General features: G+C 38.0%; 1 protein-coding gene across 3 annotated transcripts in view; it reads left to right on the top strand.

Annotated features, from left to right (window-relative positions):
• Positions 1-18,106, top strand: part of Mapk8 (mitogen-activated protein kinase 8) — an 80,146-nt gene that overhangs the window by 36,708 nt on the left and 25,332 nt on the right. For all 3 annotated transcript variants that reach the window (XM_052190156.1, XM_052190157.1, XM_052190158.1), the window contains 2 exons: positions 5,758-5,926; positions 13,912-14,041. In XM_052190156.1, coding sequence (XP_052046116.1) covers positions 5,805-5,926; positions 13,912-14,041 — 252 coding nt within the window. In that variant the 5' untranslated portion in view covers positions 5,758-5,804. The remainder of the gene's footprint in view (positions 1-5,757; positions 5,927-13,911; positions 14,042-18,106) is intronic.

The raw sequence follows: 18,106 nt of genomic DNA, 5'->3' as shown, positions 1-18,106 counted from the left end.
CTGTTTGAAGGCTAGTGAAGAACAAGGGCTACAAAGGAGACTGACTAGACAGGAACAGAAATGAATGAGAAAAATCAGTAGTATACATATTCTTAGGAACCCAAGCAAAAGTATGTTAGACAGGAGACTGGCCTGTTCGGTTTTTTGTTGTTGTTGTTGTTATTGCTGTTGTTGTTTTGTTTTGTTTTGTTTTGAGGTCGGGAAACAAAATTGGGAGATACAGTATGTAAAAGTAGTGTAAAGCTATCAGATCCTTTTAAATACATTTAAAAAGAGGGTGGGGTAAGGTGTTTGTGAGCTTTCAGGAATTTTATGAAAAATCTCAGGAAAGATTAAAAAGTGGCCACTACTAAGCCACAGAATATTAAGGTTCTTGATGACTGCCCAAAGGTTTCAGGAGAGCAAAGAAGAGATTGTACAAAGCTTATTACCACCAATAACACATTACTGTGTGCTACTGTTTTATCTATGAATTATGCTACTTAAAACATTTAAAAAATTAGTAGCTTATTAAAAAGTATTAGTCATGTTCTGGCTTTTAAAATTGAAATATACTAATGATTTAATTTCCTCATGGTTATTATTACTGAAGACTAATACTCTCAAGGCCTTTTGAGTTCTCTTGGGACCATTTGTTTTTGTAAACCCATCGTGCTGTTTGAGGTTGCATTGTTCGTCATTATATTGACTTACTTGGTATTTGTATTCAGAGGCCTTTTTTGTTCCCTCCCTAAAGCACTTCACTTTGTTAGAACTTAAAAGATTACAGAGGCTTTGTATGGTATTTGTAAGGAGGATGTGTTTCCCCTACTGTGATCTAACAAGAAAATAAAGATCTGTGGATGCTGATCACCAAAATTCTTTAAAGGGTACCAGTATTCAGTCATTCATCTCTAACACCGCCTATTTAGATTGAAGGCCTACTTTTGTAAGATTGTTCCCACTGCAGATGCCATTTGCAAAGCACAGTCATAGCTCTTTGTCCTACTTGTTTGTCAGCTTGACACAACTAGGATCATTTTGTAAGAGGGAATACTAGTTGAACAAATGCTGCTGTTAGATTGGCCCATAGGCAAGTCTGTCTGTCCTCCTTCTCCCCCTTTCTTTCATAATCTACTAATTCTAATTTGTGTTGCTCATATGTTCATGGGTTTCAGGCTATCCACTGGAGCACGAGTAATCTACTAGTGTCCACCTGTCTTTCCCAAGGTATAATGATTCTTTTCTTCCAGTAGTTGTCAACTGCCAGTAACTACTCAGTGAGGAGCAGGATCCTTGAGAATTTCCTCCTCCCTACTATAATTTTGACTAGCTTAATCTTGTGCAGGACTTAGCAGCTAGCCTCAGCTGTTGTAATTTCACACGAGCAATAGCCATGTCATGTCCAGAAGACAGCATTTCATGACACTCTTCCTCATCCATCCTTTGCCTCTTATATTCTTTCTGTCTCTTCTTCTGTGTTCCCTGAACCTACAGTGGGGTGAGGATTCCTGATAAAGCTGTGCCATTTAAAAATGAGTCCCTATATTGATTGCTGCCCACTACAAAAAGAAGTTTCTCTGACAAAGGTTGAAACAGCCCCCTGGGTCAGCATTTTATATGGAACTCGTTGTGCCTATGGGCAGCTAGGGTCTCTGGATCAGCCAGGGCCACTTCATTGCTGTGAGTTGTGGAAGTGCCTGCATGCCTAATTCATTTAATTACAGAAATGTATTTGTCATGGAATCATTCTCTTCACACATAGTACATTTTAAAAATTCTAAATATAATCACACAGATGACAAGATAAACTGGTGGTAATTATATATGGAGTTAACTAATACAAAAAGTTTTCTATAAAATTCATCTGAGACAAATATCATTTGCTAATCTTTTTAGGATTTTTGGATTTGGTTTTTTTTTTTTTTTTTTTTTTTTTTTTTTTTTTTTTTCCGAGACAGGGTTTCTCTGTATAGCCCTGGCTGTCCTGGAACTCACTTTGTAGACCAGGCTGGCCTCGAACTCAGAAACCCGCCTGCCTCTGCCTCCCAGAGTGCTGGATCGTTTGCTATTCTTAATTTGTGGTTTTAAGAAGTGTCTCTGGTGGTGGTTGAATGTGATCAACATTTTATTATAAGCCCTGAGAATCTTATTAGTAAAATACATGGCAAAAGTTATTATTAGAAAATGTCAGGCATTTTAGCCTCTCCCTAGGAATCATTTTATATGATTCATTTTTGGATATGTGAAGAGTCAGCCCAAATTAGTACAAAAATGCTTTTAAAATTAGGAATTCTCAGGGTTAGTGTCATTAATTTTTGATCCCAAACAGGCATCCTTGGATTGTAGAACTAGTAGTAACAAACAAAGCCTTGTGTCTAATTGAGACACAAAGGAGTCCTCATTAGCTAAATATAGGAGTAAGAGGGAGAGACTTGAAGATCAACTTCAGTACCTATTGTGGTCAGGAAGTTATATATACAGTATAGAAATAAATGAGAGGTTTCCAGTACCAGGCATGATTTTCTTCTTGTTGAGTGAGCCTTAACACTAATTAGAGAACTATTGGTTATAGCCAAGGTAAAATGCAGAATTGCAGAGTGTAGTCCCAACTGCCCCTAGTCTATAGTACAACTCCTGCACCTAAAGGCTCAGCAATCATTCATTACAAAGAGGGACTGTAAAGATTTTAAGAGAGCAGGAAATGTGTTGTGAGATTTTGGCACCTAGAAATGTCAGAGAAACTACATCATTGAAGTTTGAACAATGTGGCTGCCTAAAGAATTATGACACCAATAGACATACCAGTGTGGAAGAGGGAAGGCCTCAACTCTATACAAGAACAATAGGCAGCTAAGGAGCAGAAGTCTATAGAAGAGCACAAGTAACACTTTACTGATTGAGCAGGTTATATTTGTATATATTTAGGCATGTGCGTGTGTGTATGTATATGTGTACACACACACACACACACACACATATATATATATATGCATGCATGCATATAATTTAAGAAAAAGACACCATGAATTTGAATGAGAACAAGTTGGGTACATGAGAGTTTGAGGGGGGGAGAGAGGATTCAAATGATGTAATTAAAATTTCAAAAACATAAATGTGAAAAGTAAGAGGGCAGGGGCAAGCTAATCTATTCATCTCTTTCTTGGAGTTGGGCAGAGATCCAAACATTTGGGTATTGCCTTATGATAATTTGAATTATCAGTCTGATAGGATTTAGAATCACTATGGAAACAAACTTCTGAATATGTCTGTGAGAGGCTTTTTTAGATTAGATTGACTGAAATGTGAATACCCACCCTAAATGTAGGAGTCACACAGTAACATTGGCCAGGGTCCTTGACTGTGTAAAAGGGGAAAGTAAGCTGAGATTGATCATTCATCACTCCCTGTCAAAATGGATTCAAACTTTGAGCCAAAATAAGCATTCCTTTCCTTAAAAAATGGAGTTTGTTCAGGTATTTTGTCCCAACAGTATATAAAGTGCCTACAACACCCCTCTCATGGTTCTTTCTGGCAGTTGTCACAGTAGTTATCCAATGTCCTGGTGCTGGTAGGTATGGTTTGTAAAATGAAGATTATAATGAAGTTAGAGGTTGTTTGGACATCTTAGGTCCATCCAGTTTAGCTAGCCCACCTGAAAAGTAAGTAGGTCTGGCCCACATGGAACATTCTTTACCCAAAGATACAGAAGCCAAGGGCAAGGCATAGAGATAGTAAAAATGTCCTCCAGATATGTTGAGGGCTTAAACTAGCTGCCAAAGCCAAGCCACCAGTAAAGCTCACAGTATTCATACAGTACCCAAGCCTAGGTATCTAGAACCATCTATCTCTGGCTTCTAAAGTCTTGAGCCATAAGACTTCAGTTGTCCAAGCTTGGAGCTATGGACTCCTGAGTCTGTCAGCTTAGCTATAAGTCTTAGCACTCAAGCACACAGGTCTGCCAGCAGCAGAAGGGCTGCTTATCAACCACTCTGTTTCAGGGGAGAGCTAAGGGGACCAGAGTAGATTGTGAGCTTTTGTAAGTTGTATAGTTGCTTCTCTAGTTTTCTTCTTCTCCTCGTTCTTCTTTCTTCTGCAGGCTAATACCAGTATTTTGCTCGCAACCTTTCAGGCCTTCCATCTGACCTCACGATAGATTATGACCTGGTCCCAGGCTGCCCATGATATTATTGAGTTAATTATTTGCATTAGAAATTGTCAGTTGGAGGACTGGAGAAGTGGCTCAGCAGTTAAGAGCATTGGCTGTTATTCCAGAGGACTCAGATTCAATTCACCCCCATGTCAGCTCACAAACTGTCGGTAATTGCAACTTTCTGACACCCTCACACAGACACGCATGCAGGAAAAACACCAATTTACATAAAATAAAAATAAATAAATCATTTTAAAAAAAGAAATTGTCAGTTGGGTGTCAGTTTATTGTTAATATGATTGCCTTAACACACCCCCCCAGTCTCTCCAGAAATTCTTTGGATTCAACTGGATTGGTGATTTACTGGGTTAATGAATGGTAGCTGAGAGTTGTCTTGCATGCATTTTGTTTATCTTGTTTGTTTTAAATGGAGTCTCTATGTTACCTGTGCTGCTCTTAAATTCCTGGGTTTAAATAGTCCTCACTATATCAGCTTCCACAGAGCCAATATTATAGGTACTTGCATAATAAAGGAGAGATTTGTTCAATATTTAAATGAGGAGTTGGGGAGCCTTGACTTTTAATTTGACAGATGGTAAAGAATTATGGTCAAAGCCGAGATGGAATTTTGATGCCCTAAACACATTAGAAGAGTATTGTTTGTACACTAATGTATGAAGGCCCACCCCCTTCTTGACCTTCCATAGGTTTCCTATCTTGCTTCTATCCTTTCAGCAATTGTGGTGTACTAGGATATCACCATTGTGTGTTAAGAGATTTGTCACAATAAAAGAACCCTTTCTGTTAAACAGGTGTGTTATGTGCTTATAGTTTACTGCCTGGCTTTCCATTGTAGTAATAATAATAGTGATGATGATGATGATGATGATGATGATGATGATGATGATGATTATGATGATTATTTCTAGAACATGTTTAATTTGCTTGCTTTTGTTCTTTTGTGCCTATGTATGTGTGGGGTTGGGGTGCATGTGTATGTGGAGGTCAGAGGTCAGAAGTCAACCCCAGATGTTCCTCAGGAGCCAGCTGCTCTGTATTTTTAGACTATTTTGAGTTTTGCTGAGATGTGGGGCTTGCTAATAAGGCTAAGTTTGATGGTCAGTGATGGCCAAGGATCCTCCTATGCCCATCTCCCGCATACTGGGACTGCACATGGTGCTCCACTTAACCTAGGTTTTAATGTGGGTCCTGGACCTTGAACTCAGGCCCTCATACTTATGTTACAAGGCCTTTACTGACTAGCTTATCTTCCCAGCCTCTCTTTTGTTATTTTTTTATAAGGTAATTATGCATTTACACCAGTGACTTAAAGATTAGAGAAACAGTTCATCATAATAAAAATGTTTTTTAAGAACCAGTCAGTATTTACTTAGATGTTACATGTACTGACCAAAGCTCTGTGGTGGTTATGTTTTTTATGATGCACTCTTCTTAATGAGGATGACTATGGTAAATAGAATAAGGACTTGGATGTTAATACTACACAAAATCATTTTCTTTTTCTTTTTTTTTTATTAGATATTTTCTTTATTTATATTTCAAATGTCATCCCCTTTCCTCGTACAAAATCATTTTCTTAAGTCGTGTTTTCTTTTATTTTGCAGCCTTGGTGAATATTTGGATGAAGCCATTAGACTAATTGCTTGCCATCATGAGCAGAAGCAAACGTGACAACAATTTTTATAGTGTAGAGATTGGAGATTCTACATTCACAGTCCTAAAACGATACCAGAATTTAAAGCCTATAGGTTCAGGAGCTCAAGGAATCGTGTGGTAAGTTTTTATTTCAAAGTATGACACACAGTCTTGACCTCTTCTCTTTGTAATATAGATTCTTTGGTGAGTATCAACTTCTCTCAAAAAAAAAAAAAAAATCAGAGCTATGTAAATGAAACCCATAATGTGTTAATTTTCCTTGGTGATTACTGGTCTTTCATTATTATTATTATTTATAAGATGTAACTATTAACCAACACTGCTATCTTGATACGTAAATCATGACTAAATACTTACTTGATCAAAGTCCTATAGAGATATATACTGATATCAGGGAAGAGGAAGAGGCAGGCTTGTTCATCCATGGATGCATTGTTTCCCATAGCTGATTAGTGAAATGTCGCATGGAATCTTTATTTTCACTCTGTGGTGAAATGGGAATTTTAGAAATCCCACCACTTTACCCTAGGGAGTAAAGTTTGCTAGTACATCTGTGTTTCAAAACTCATGTATCTTTAAAGTTGATTTATAAACCAACTTCTACAAAAGTTCCAGGTTTTATAGATAAGCATAATTCTTTATAAATTGAAATAGAAAATATGCCTTGGGATAGTTCTGCTACTGAGGCATTATCACTAAGTTAGCATTATAATCTAGTATTTGGAGAAATGCTAATACCCAAGCATAATTACATCTTTATTCTTAAACAATTCTATTTAAAATCTGTTAAAAGAAATCGCCCCCCCTCCCCCATCTTCACTCCCGGCCAGACAGGACAAACAGCCCCAGGTACTGAGATATCCCGAGTTTAAGATCTCTGGGTACCGCCGAGGTGCAGGCTGCTACCTGCGCCCAGGACCTGAGCAGATCGGAGGTTGTCTGTGTGCCCTGTGGGGTGACTACAGGAAACCTGCCGCCATCTTCGCTCCCTGACAGAGCAGACGGGCAGCACCAGCTTCGGGTTACAGAGACAACCCGAGTATAACATTGCTTGGTGCAGGACACACCAGGGTTCCAACAGCACCCAAGAGGAGGGCAGCACATCAGCAATCTATGCCAAGGGAAACCCAGTCATCCTGTGGTACAGAAATAGCCTTACGGGATCACAGGAGGTTCAAGCACCAGCCAGTCACAACAGGACCAACTAATGACAGAGATAATCAGATGGCAAAAGGCAAACATAGAAACATTACCAACAGAAATCAAGGCAATATGGCAGCATCTGAACCAAATTCTCCAACAACAGCAAGTCCCCAGCACACCAGAAAAACAAGATTTGGATTTAAAATCACCGTTCATTATGCTGTTAGAGGAACACAAGAAGGACATAAATAAATCTCTTAAAGAAATACAGGAGAAGCCAGGCGGTGGTGGCACACGCCGTTAATCCCAGCACTTGGAAGGCAGATTTCTGAGTTAGAGACCAGCCTGGTCTACAGAGTGAGTTCCAGAACAGCCAGGATTATACAGAGAAACCCTGTTTCAAAAAAACAAAAAAACAAACAAAACCAAAAGAAATACAGGAGAAAATGGATCAAAAGTTAGAAGCCATTTCAAGGGAAACACAAAAATCATTTAAGGATATTCAGGAGAATATGGGTCAAAAGATAGAAGCCAGTAAGGAGGAAATGAAAAATCACTTAAAGAAATACAGGAGGACTTGAGTCAACAGGCAGAAGTCATGAAAGAGGAAACACAAAAATCTCTTAAAGAATTACAGGAAAATACAAACAAGCAAGTGAAGGAACTGAGCAAAACCATCCCAGATCTAAAAACAGAAGTAGAAACAACTACGAAATCGCAAAGGGAGACAACTTTGGAGATAGAAAACCTTGGGAAGAAATCAGGGGTCTTAGATGCAAATATCAACAACAGAATACAAGAGATAGAAGAAAGAATCTCAGATGCCGAAAATACCATAGAAAGCATTGACTCAACTGTCAAAGAAAATGCAAAAAGCTTGTAACCCAAAACATCCAGGATATCCAGGACACTATGAGAAGACCAAACTTAAGGATTATAGGCATAGATGAGAACGAAGATTTACAATTTAAAGGGCCAGCAAATATCTTCAACAAAATTATGGAAGAAAACTTCCCTAACCTAAAGAGAGAGACGCCCATGAATATACAAAAAGCCTACCGAATTCCAAACAGACTGGACCAGAACAGAAATACCTCCCGCCACCGCCACATAATAATCGAAACCCCAAATGTACTAAACAAAGAATACTTAGGGCAGTAAGAGAAAAAGGCCAAGTAACTTATAAAGGAAGACCTATCAGAATCACACCAGACTTCTCACCAGAGACCATGAAAGCTAGAAGATCCTAGGCAGATCTGATGCAGACTCTAAGAGAACACAAATGCCAGCCAAAACTATTATACCCAGCAAAACTCTCAATCACCATAGATGGAAAAACCAAGATATTCCATGACAAAACCAAATTTACACAATATCTTTTCACAAACCCAGCCCTACAAAGGATAATGGGGGAAAACACCAATACAAGAAGGGAAACTACACCCTAGAAAAAGCAAGATAGTAACTTTCTTTCATCAAACGCAAAAGAAGATAACCAATCAAATATAAAAAATAACATCAAAAATGACAGGAAGTAATAATCACTATTCCTTAATATCTCTTAACATCAATGGACTCAATTCCCCAATAAAAAGACATAGACTAACAGACTAGATACGTAAACAGGACCCTGCATTTTGCTGCATACAGGAAACACCTCAGTGTCAAAGACAAACACTACCTTAGAGTAAAAGGCTGGAAGACAATTTTACAAGCAAATGGTCTCAGGAAACAAGCTGGAGTAGCCGCTGTAATATCATATACAATTGACTTTCAACCTAAAGTCATCAAAAAAGACACGGACATTTCTTGCTGGTCAAAGGAAAAATCCATCAAGAAGAACTCTCAATCTATGCTCTAAATGCAAGGACACCCTCATTCATAAAAGAAACTTTACTAGAGCTCAAAGCACACATTGCACTTAACACAATAATTGTGGGTGACTTCAACATTCCACTCTCCTCAATGGACCGATCAGGAAAACAGAAACTAAACAGGGACACAGTGAAACTAATTGAAGCTTTGGACCAATTGGATTTAACAGATATATATAGAACATTCTATCCAAAAGCAAAAGAATATACCTTTTTCTCAGCACCTCATGGTACCTTCTCCAAAATCGATCATACAATTGGTCACAAGACAGATCTCAACAAATACAAGAAGATTGAACTAATCCCATGCCTCCTATCAGATCACTATGGTGTAAAAGTGGTCTTCAATAGCAACAGAAACATCAGAAAGCCCACATACACATGGAAACTGAACAATACTCAATGATACCTTGGTCAAGGAAGAAATAAAGAAAGAAAGCAAAGACTTTTTATAATTTAATGAAAAGGAAGACAGAGCATACCCAAATCTATGGGACACAATGAAAGAAGTGCTAAGAGGAAAACTCCTAGTCCTGGGTGCCTCCAAAAAGAAAATGGAGAGAGCATACACTAGCAGCTTAACGACACACCTGAAAGCCCTGGAACAAAAAGAAGCTAATTCAACCAAGAGGAGTAGAAGACAGGAAATCATCAAACTCAGGGCTGAAATCAATCAAGTGGAAACAAAGAGAACCATACAAAGAATCATCAAAACCAGGAGCTGGTTCTTTGAAAAAATCAACAAGATAGATAAACCCTTAGCCAGACTAACCAAAGGGCACAGAGACAGTATCCAAATTAACAAAATTAGAAATGAAAAGGGAGATATAACAACAGAAACTGAGGAAATTCAAAAAATCATCAGATCCTACTATAAAAGCCTATACTCAACACAACTTGAGAATCTGGAGGAAATGGACAATTTCCTAGACAGATACCAAACACCAAAATTAAATCAGAATCAAATAGATCATTTAAACAGCCCCATAACCCCTAAAGAAATAAAAGCGGTCATAGAAAGTCTTCCAACCAAAAAAAAGCATGAGACCAGATGGTTTTAGTGTAGAATTCTATCAGACCTTCAAAGAAGACCTAACACGAATACTCTTCAAACTATTCCACAAAATAGAAACAGAAGGAACACTATCCAACTCGTTTTACGAAGCCACAATTATGCTGATACCAAAACCACACAAAGATCCAACAAAGAAAGAGAACTTCAGGCCAATTTCCTTTAGGAATATTGATGCAAAAATACTAAATAAAATTCTTGCCAACCAAATCCAAGAACACATCAAAACGATCATCTACCATGATCAAGTAGGCTTCATTCCAGGGATACAAGGATGGTTCAATATACGGAAATCTATCAATGCAATCCACTACCTAAACTCAAAAACCCACATGATCTTTTCATTAGATGTTGAAAAGCAGTTGACAGAATTCAGTATCCTTTCATGCTAAAAGTCTTGGAAAGAACAGGAATTCAAGGCCCATACCTAAGCATAATTAAAGCAATATGCTGCAAACCAGTAGCCAACATTAAACTAAATGGAGAGAAACTTAAAGCAATCCCACTAAAATCAGGGACTAGAGAAAGATGCCCTCTCTCTCCATATCTTTTCAATATAGTACTTGAAGTTCTAGCTAGTTCAATTAGACAACATAAGGAGGTCAAAGGAATACAAATTGGAAAGGAAGAAGTCAAACTATTACTATTTGCAGATGATATGATAGTATACTTAAGTGACCCAAAAAATTCCACTAGAGAACTCCTACAACTGATAAACAACTTCAGCAAAGTGGCCGGTTATAAAATCAACTCAAGTAAATCAGTAGCCTTCCTATACTCAAAGGATAAGCAGGCTGAGAAAGAAGTTAGGGAAATGACACCCTTCACAATAGCCACAAACAATATAAAGTATCTTCGTGTGACTCTAACCAAACAAATAAAAGATTTGTATGACAAGAACTTAGTCTCTGAAGAAGGAAATCGAAGAAGACCTCAGAAAATCAAAAATCTTCCATGCTCATGGATTGGCAGGATTAATATAGTTTAAATGGCCATCTTGCCAAAAGCAGTCTACAGATTCAATGCAATCCCCATCAAAATCCCAACTCAGTTCTTCATAAAGTTAGAAAGAGCAATTTTCAAATTCATCTGGAATAACAAAAAACCCAGGATAGCTAAAACTATTCTCAACAGTAAAAGAAATTCTGGGGAAATCAGTAACCCAGACCTCAAGCAATACTACAGAGCAATAGTGTAAAAAAAAAAAAAAACACCTGCATGGTATTGGTACAGTGACAGGCAAGTAGATCAATGGAATAGGATTGAAGACCCAGAAATGAACCTACATACCTATGGTCACTTGATCTTCCACAAAGAAGCTGAAACCATCCAGTGGAAAAAAGATAGCCTTTTCAACAAATGGTGCTGGTTCAGTTGGATTTCAATTGCAAATTGATCCATTCTTATCTCCTGTATAAAGCTCAAGTCCAAGTGGATCAAGGACCGCCACATAAAACCAGACACACTGGTAATAGAAAAGAAACTGGGGAAGACCCTTGAGGACATGGGCACAGGGGAAAATTTCCTGAACAGAACACCAATTGCTTATGCTTTAAGATCAAGAACTGACAAATGGGACCTCATAAAATTACAAAGTTTCTGTAAGGCAAAGGACACTGTCAGTAGGACAAAACGGCAACCAACAAATTGGGAAAAGATCTTCACCAACCCTACATCCAACAGAGCGCTATTATCCAATATATACAAAGAACTCAAGGAGTTAAACCCTAGAGAACCAAATAACCCTATTAAAAAATGGGGTACTAAGCTAAACAAAGAATTTTTACCTGAAGAAATTCAGATGGCTGAGAAGCACCTTAAGAAATGTTGAACATCATTAGTCATTAGGGAAATGCAAATCAAAACAACCCTGAGATTTCACCTCACATTAGCCAGACTGGCTAAGATCAAAAACTCAGGACACAGCAGGTATTGGTAAGGATCTGGAGAAATAAGAACACTCCTACACTGTTGGTGGGGTTGTAAGATGGTACAGCCACTCTGCAAATCAGTCTGGCAATTCCTCAGAAAACTGGGCATGACACTTCCGGAGGATCCTGCTATACCACTCCTGGGCATATACCCAGAGGATTCCCCGGCATACAATAAGGACACATACTCCACTATGTTCATAGCAGCCTTATTTATAATAGCCAGAAGCTGGAAAGAACCCAGATGTCTCTCATGGAGGAATGGATACAGAAAATGTGGTATATTTACACAATGGAATACTACTCAGCAATTAAATGCAATGAATTCATGAAATTTTTAGGCAAATGTTTGCAACTGGAAAATATCATTCTAATTGAGGTAACCCAATCACAAAAGAATACACATGGAATGCAATCACTGATAAGTGGATATTAATTAGTCCAGAAGCTCTGAATACTCAAGACACAATTAACACATCAAATAATTCCCATGAAGAAGGAAGGAGAGGGCCCTGGTACTGGAAAGGCTTGATCCAGCATTGTAGGGGAGTACCAGGACAGAGAAATGGGAGGGGGTTGATTGGGGAATGGGTGGAGAGAAGAGGGCTTATGGGACATATGAGGAAGGGGGAACCGGGAAAGGAGAAAGCATTTGGAATGTATACAAAGAATATAGAAAATTTTAAAAAAATTAAAAATCAGGAGTGCTTATGATTCATTATGTCTATAAGGTTCTAGAAAAGCTCTTGCATATGTACACTGAGCTATTATTTGAAAAATTATTTCTAATAGCAAAAGTTGAAATACCATCGCGACGCAGCAGAAAGTAAAAAATTATGATATAGTCAAACAGCAAAATACTGTACAACATTTAAAATGAACTAGAGCTGTATAATGTCAGTCAGGAAGTATTAGAAGCACTGAGTATTCATACAACCTACAAAATAATGCACCTTGTTGTACTATTCCTTTATACTTTGAAATGACTATATATAGAAAGGAGAAATGGTTACCTCTGAGAATACAAGAGAAAGAAAATCTACCTGTAATATGTCTCTTTTTTAGATATCAGAACAATTGTGGTAAAATACTAAATTATTAGAATTTAATAATACAATTGTATAATGGAAACACTGACTTTTATTCTTTTCTAATGTCCTCACATCTAGTATTCATAATTTATTAAATACCTTGAGTTTTTAGTTCTTTTTCCAAAACAAAATGTTAAAGGATTTGTGTTTTTTAGACTTTTATATACATATTATCAGTGTAGTTTCCTTTCTGTACTCATTGTTTTGTGTACTATCTAGAAACCATGTAATATCCTTCAGTAATTAGATAATAATTTATTCTCTCTCTCTCTCTCTCTCTCTCTCTCTCTCTCTGTGTGTGTGTGTGTGTGTGTGTGCACGTGTGTGCATGCGCGTGTGTGTGTTTTGCCTACATGATGTCTGTGTCCTGTGTGTGTGCCTTGTGCTTGTGGAGGCCAGAAGAGGGCACTGGATCCCCTGAAACTGGAGTTATAGATGGTTGTGAACTGCCATGTGGATGCTGGGAATTAAAACTGAGAGAGCAGCTAGTGTTCTTAGCCATCTCTTCAGCCCCAGAATTCTTCAGTAAATATTTTAAGTAGAACTCATGATTACATAGCCTGTCTTTCATGATAGATGTGCAAGGTGAAGGAGTCATTTAGACCTTAGACTAACACTAATAATTTGTGCAGCAAGGGTCAAGAGGTAAAGCAAGGCACCTGTCCTTAAGCTTCACTACCTGAGGTCACTCCCCAGGGTCCATCTCGTGGAAGGAGAGAACGAGTTCACGAAAGTTACGTTCTGTCTTCCACATGACACCCTTCCATACACACACATATATGCACATACAAAATGGATACATTTTTTAAATGTAATCTTTTAAAAATAAAAGACAAAAAGAACTTGTGACCTAGTGCCCACATATGCTTAGTGGCTCTTAGGTGACAATCTAGTTGGAAAAAGTAAGGAGTCTACTTGATTGGTTTGTAAATTTGGGTTTAGAGATTTGTGTTTAATGTTTATTATTACTATTTTTTATTTCCTATTACAGTGCTGCTTATGATGCTATTCTTGAAAGAAATGTTGCGATCAAGAAACTCAGCCGGCCATTTCAAAATCAGACCCATGCTAAGCGAGCCTACCGAGAACTAGTTCTTATGAAGTGTGTTAATCACAAAAATGTAAGTGGATATTCACGTTTCTGGGGTATAAATGAAATCAAGATTTATTCATGAATACATGCCTGTCAAAGGCTTTTTAAAAAATATTAGGGGTTTTAAATTTCTTCTCTAGAATGAAACACCCTCCACATTCCCCATTATTAAGTAGTAGCAAAAAAAAAGAAAGAAAGAAAAAAAATGCCCTTTGAAATTTAGATTGGATAATTTCCTAGCATTTAATTTGTAGAAGAAATCTTAAGGAGATAGTGTTTGAAAAATATTTTATTCAGAATTGAGCTCATCTTATGTCTTTTTGTAAGACATAAAGGTGACATTTCAAAAAGCTACATAGAGATGAAATCCTGCCCATTTTATTTGGATATCAGGATTTAATGGGGCACAAAATTCTAGCTATCTCTCTGCACCTTATTCTGACTTCTGTTAAGTGGTATCAGTACTTAATTTTACTCAAATAACCACTGATAATAATAGTTGAAGAAAAACTTTGGAATATTTACAGAGGACTTGGAAAACATTTCTAATTTGAAGATAAAACTTTCATTCATTTTGAAAATAAACAGCTAATGTTGTCAGTTTGCATTAAATATACTGATATGTTTAGAATTATTTTTATTTTTTTTTATTTTTTATTAGATATTTATTTACATTTCAAATGTTGTCCCCTTTCCTGGTCCCCCCCTGAAAATTCCATAAGCCATCTCCCCTCCCCCTTTTCCCCAATCAACCCTCTCCGGCTTCCCCGTCCTGGCACTGCTGCATCAGGCTTTTCTAGGACCAAGGGCCTTTCCTCCCTTTGATGTCCAGCAAGGCCATCCTCTGCTGCCTATGTGTAACTCATGGAGCCATGGGAACTCATGTGTATTCTTTGGTTGATGGTTTTGTCCCTGGGAGCTCTGGGGGTACTGGGTGGTTCATATTGTTGTTCCTCCTATGGCGCTATAAACCCCTTCAGCTCTTTGGGTCCTTTCTCTGTTTCCTCCATTGGGGCCCTGTGCTCAGTTCAATGGCTGGCTGAGAGTGTCCCCCCTCTCTATTTGTCATGTACTAGCAGAGCCTCCCAGGTGACAGCTATATTTGGCTCCAGTCAGCAAGCACTTGTGGGCATCCACAATAGTGTCTAGGTGTTCTAACTGTATATGGGATGGATCGCTAGGAGGGGCAGCTCTGGGTGTCTTTCCCTCAGTCTTTGCTACACACTTTGTTTATGTAGCTCTTCCTGTGGGTATTTTGTCCCCCCTTCTCAGAAGGACCAGAGTATCCATATTTTGTTCTTCCTTCTTGAGCTTCATTTGATCTGTGAATTGTGTCCTGGGTATTCCAAACTTCTGGGCTAAATTTCCACTTATCAGTGAGTGCATATCATGAGTGTTTTTTTGTATTTGGATTACCTCACTCAGGATATTTTCTAGTTCCACCCATTTGCCTAAGAATTTCATGAATTCATTGTTTTTAATAGCTGAGTAGTAGTCCATTGTATAAATATACCATATTTTCTGTATCCATTTCTCCGTTGAGGCACATCTGGATTCTTTCCAGCTTCTGGCTATTATAAATATGCTATGAACATAGTGGAGAATGTGTCCTTATTACATGCTGGAGAATCCTTTGGATATATGCCCTGGAGTGGTATAACAGGGTCCTCTGGTAGTATCTGGTATGCCCAGTTTTCTGAGGAACCACCAGACTGATTTCCAGAGTGGTTGTACCAGCTTACAATCCCACCAGCAGTGGAGGAGTGTTCCTCTTTCTCTACATCCTTATCAACACCTCCTGTCTCCTGAGTTTTTGATCTTAGCTATTCTGACTGGTGTGTGAGGTGATATCTCAGAGTTGATTTGTTTTTGTTTTTTCTTTTTTTTTTTCAGAGTTGTTTTCATTTGCATTTCCCTGATGACTAAGGATGTTGAACATTTCTTTAGGTGCTTCTCAGCCATTTGATACTTGTTTAGCTCTGTGTCCCATTTTTTAATAGGATTATTTGGTTCTCTGAAGTCTAACTTCTTGAGTTCTTTGTATATATTGGATATTAGTCCTCTGTCAGATGTAGGGTTGGTGAAGATCTTTTCCCAATTTGTTAAGGTTGCCATTTTGTCCTATTGATAGTGTCCTTTGCCTTACAGAAACTTTGTAATTTTATGAGGTCCCATTTGTCAATTCTTGATCTTAGAGCATAAGCTATTGGTGTTCTGTTCAGGAAATTTTCCCCTGTGCCCATGTCCTCAAGTGTCTTCCCCATTTTCTTTTCTATTACTTTCAGTGTGTCTGGTTTTATGTGGAGGTCCTTGATCCACTTGGACTTGAGCTTTATACAAGGAGATAAGAATGGATCAATTTGCAATTGAAATCCAATTGAACCAGCACCATTTTTTGAAAAGGCTATCTTTTTTCCACTGGATAGTTTTAGTTCCTTTGTCAAAGATCAAATGACCATGGGTGTGTGGGTTCATTTCTGGGTCTTCAATCCTATTCCATTGATCTACCTGCCTGTCACTGTACCAATATCATGCAGTTTTTCACACTATTGCTCTGTAGTACTGCATGAGGTCCAGGATACTGATTCCCCCAGGATTTCTTTTACTGTTGAGAATAGTTTTAGCTATCCTGGGTTTTTTGTTATTCCAGATGAATTTGAGAATTGCTCTTTCTAACTTTATGAAGAATTGATTTGGAATTTTGATGGGAATTGCATTGTATCTGTAGATAACTTTTGGCAAGATGGCCATTTTTACTCTATTCCTGCCAATCCATGTGCATGGGAGATCTTTCCATCTTCTGAGGTCTTCTCTGATTTCTTTCTTCAGAGACTTGAAGTTCTTGTCATACAGATCTTTCACGTGTTTGGTTATCACACCAAGATACTTTATATTGTTTGTGACTATTGTGAAAGGTGTCAGTTCCCTAATTTCTTTCTCAGCCTGTTTTATCCTATGAGTATAGGAAGGCTAATGATTTGAGTTAATTTTATATCCAGCCACTTCGTTGAAGTTTTTTATCAGCTGTAGGAGTGCTCTGGTGGAGTTTTTTGAGTCGCCTAAATGTACTATCATATCATCTGCAAATAGTGATAGTTTGACTTCTTCCTTTCCAATTTGTATCCCTTTGACCTCCTTATGTTGTCTAATTGCTCTAGCTAGGACTTCAAGAACTATATTGAAAAGATATGGAGAGAGGGGGCAGCCTTGACTAGTCCCTGATTTTAGTGGGATTTCTTCAAGTTTCTCTCCATTTAGTTTGATGTATGGTTTGCTATATGTTGCTTTTACTATGTTTAGGTATGGGCCTTGACTTCCTGATCTTTCTAAGACTTTTAGCATGAAAGGATGCTGAATTTTGTCAAATGCTTTTTCAGCATCTAATGAAATGACCATGTGGGTTTTTTTTTCTTTGAGTTTGTTTATGTAGTGGATTACATTAATGGATTTCCATATATTGAACCATCCCTGCATCCCTGGGATGAAGCCTACTTGATCGTGAGTACATTGTACACTGTAGCTCCCTTCAGACACACCAGAAGAGTGCATCAGATCCCATTACAGATGGTTGTGAACCATCATGTCATTGCTGGGAATTGAACTCAGGGTCTCTGGAAGAGCAATCAGTGCCCTTAACCACTGAGCCATCTCTCCATCCCCTTAGTAATATCTTAATGCCATAGTTCTTCCAAAGTGGGAGGACATAAACTCGGAGAGAATTGCATAGTGGATAGTTATATGAAGCACTAAACTGAAAGTGCTGGCCAGAGACATTATCCAAAAGAGTTTATAAAATGTAATGAGTTCCATACTTCTGGTGTAGAAGGTGCAGCTCATCACATTTTGATAGCTTTAGAACCTTTAGAACCTTTTGTGAATTAGAGTAATAGATTCATCACCATTGGGAGATATATAGATGTTAAGGATTAGGCTTATTATTTGAGAAGTTTATGATGTTTTGATGGTAGTGAAATATGCTGTAGTGAATATTTAAATACCACAAAGCAATAATCATTTAGCTGTTGGATGGTAGAGGGCATACAGTAAGTAAATGCTGAGGACTCAAGAGGCAGGTTGTTGTGAGCTTCAGCAC

This window comes from Apodemus sylvaticus, chromosome 8, assembly GCF_947179515.1.
Source record: "Apodemus sylvaticus chromosome 8, mApoSyl1.1, whole genome shotgun sequence".
NCBI classification, from domain to species: Eukaryota; Metazoa; Chordata; class Mammalia; order Rodentia; family Muridae; genus Apodemus; species Apodemus sylvaticus.
This window is presented reverse-complemented; position numbering and strand designations above follow the sequence as displayed.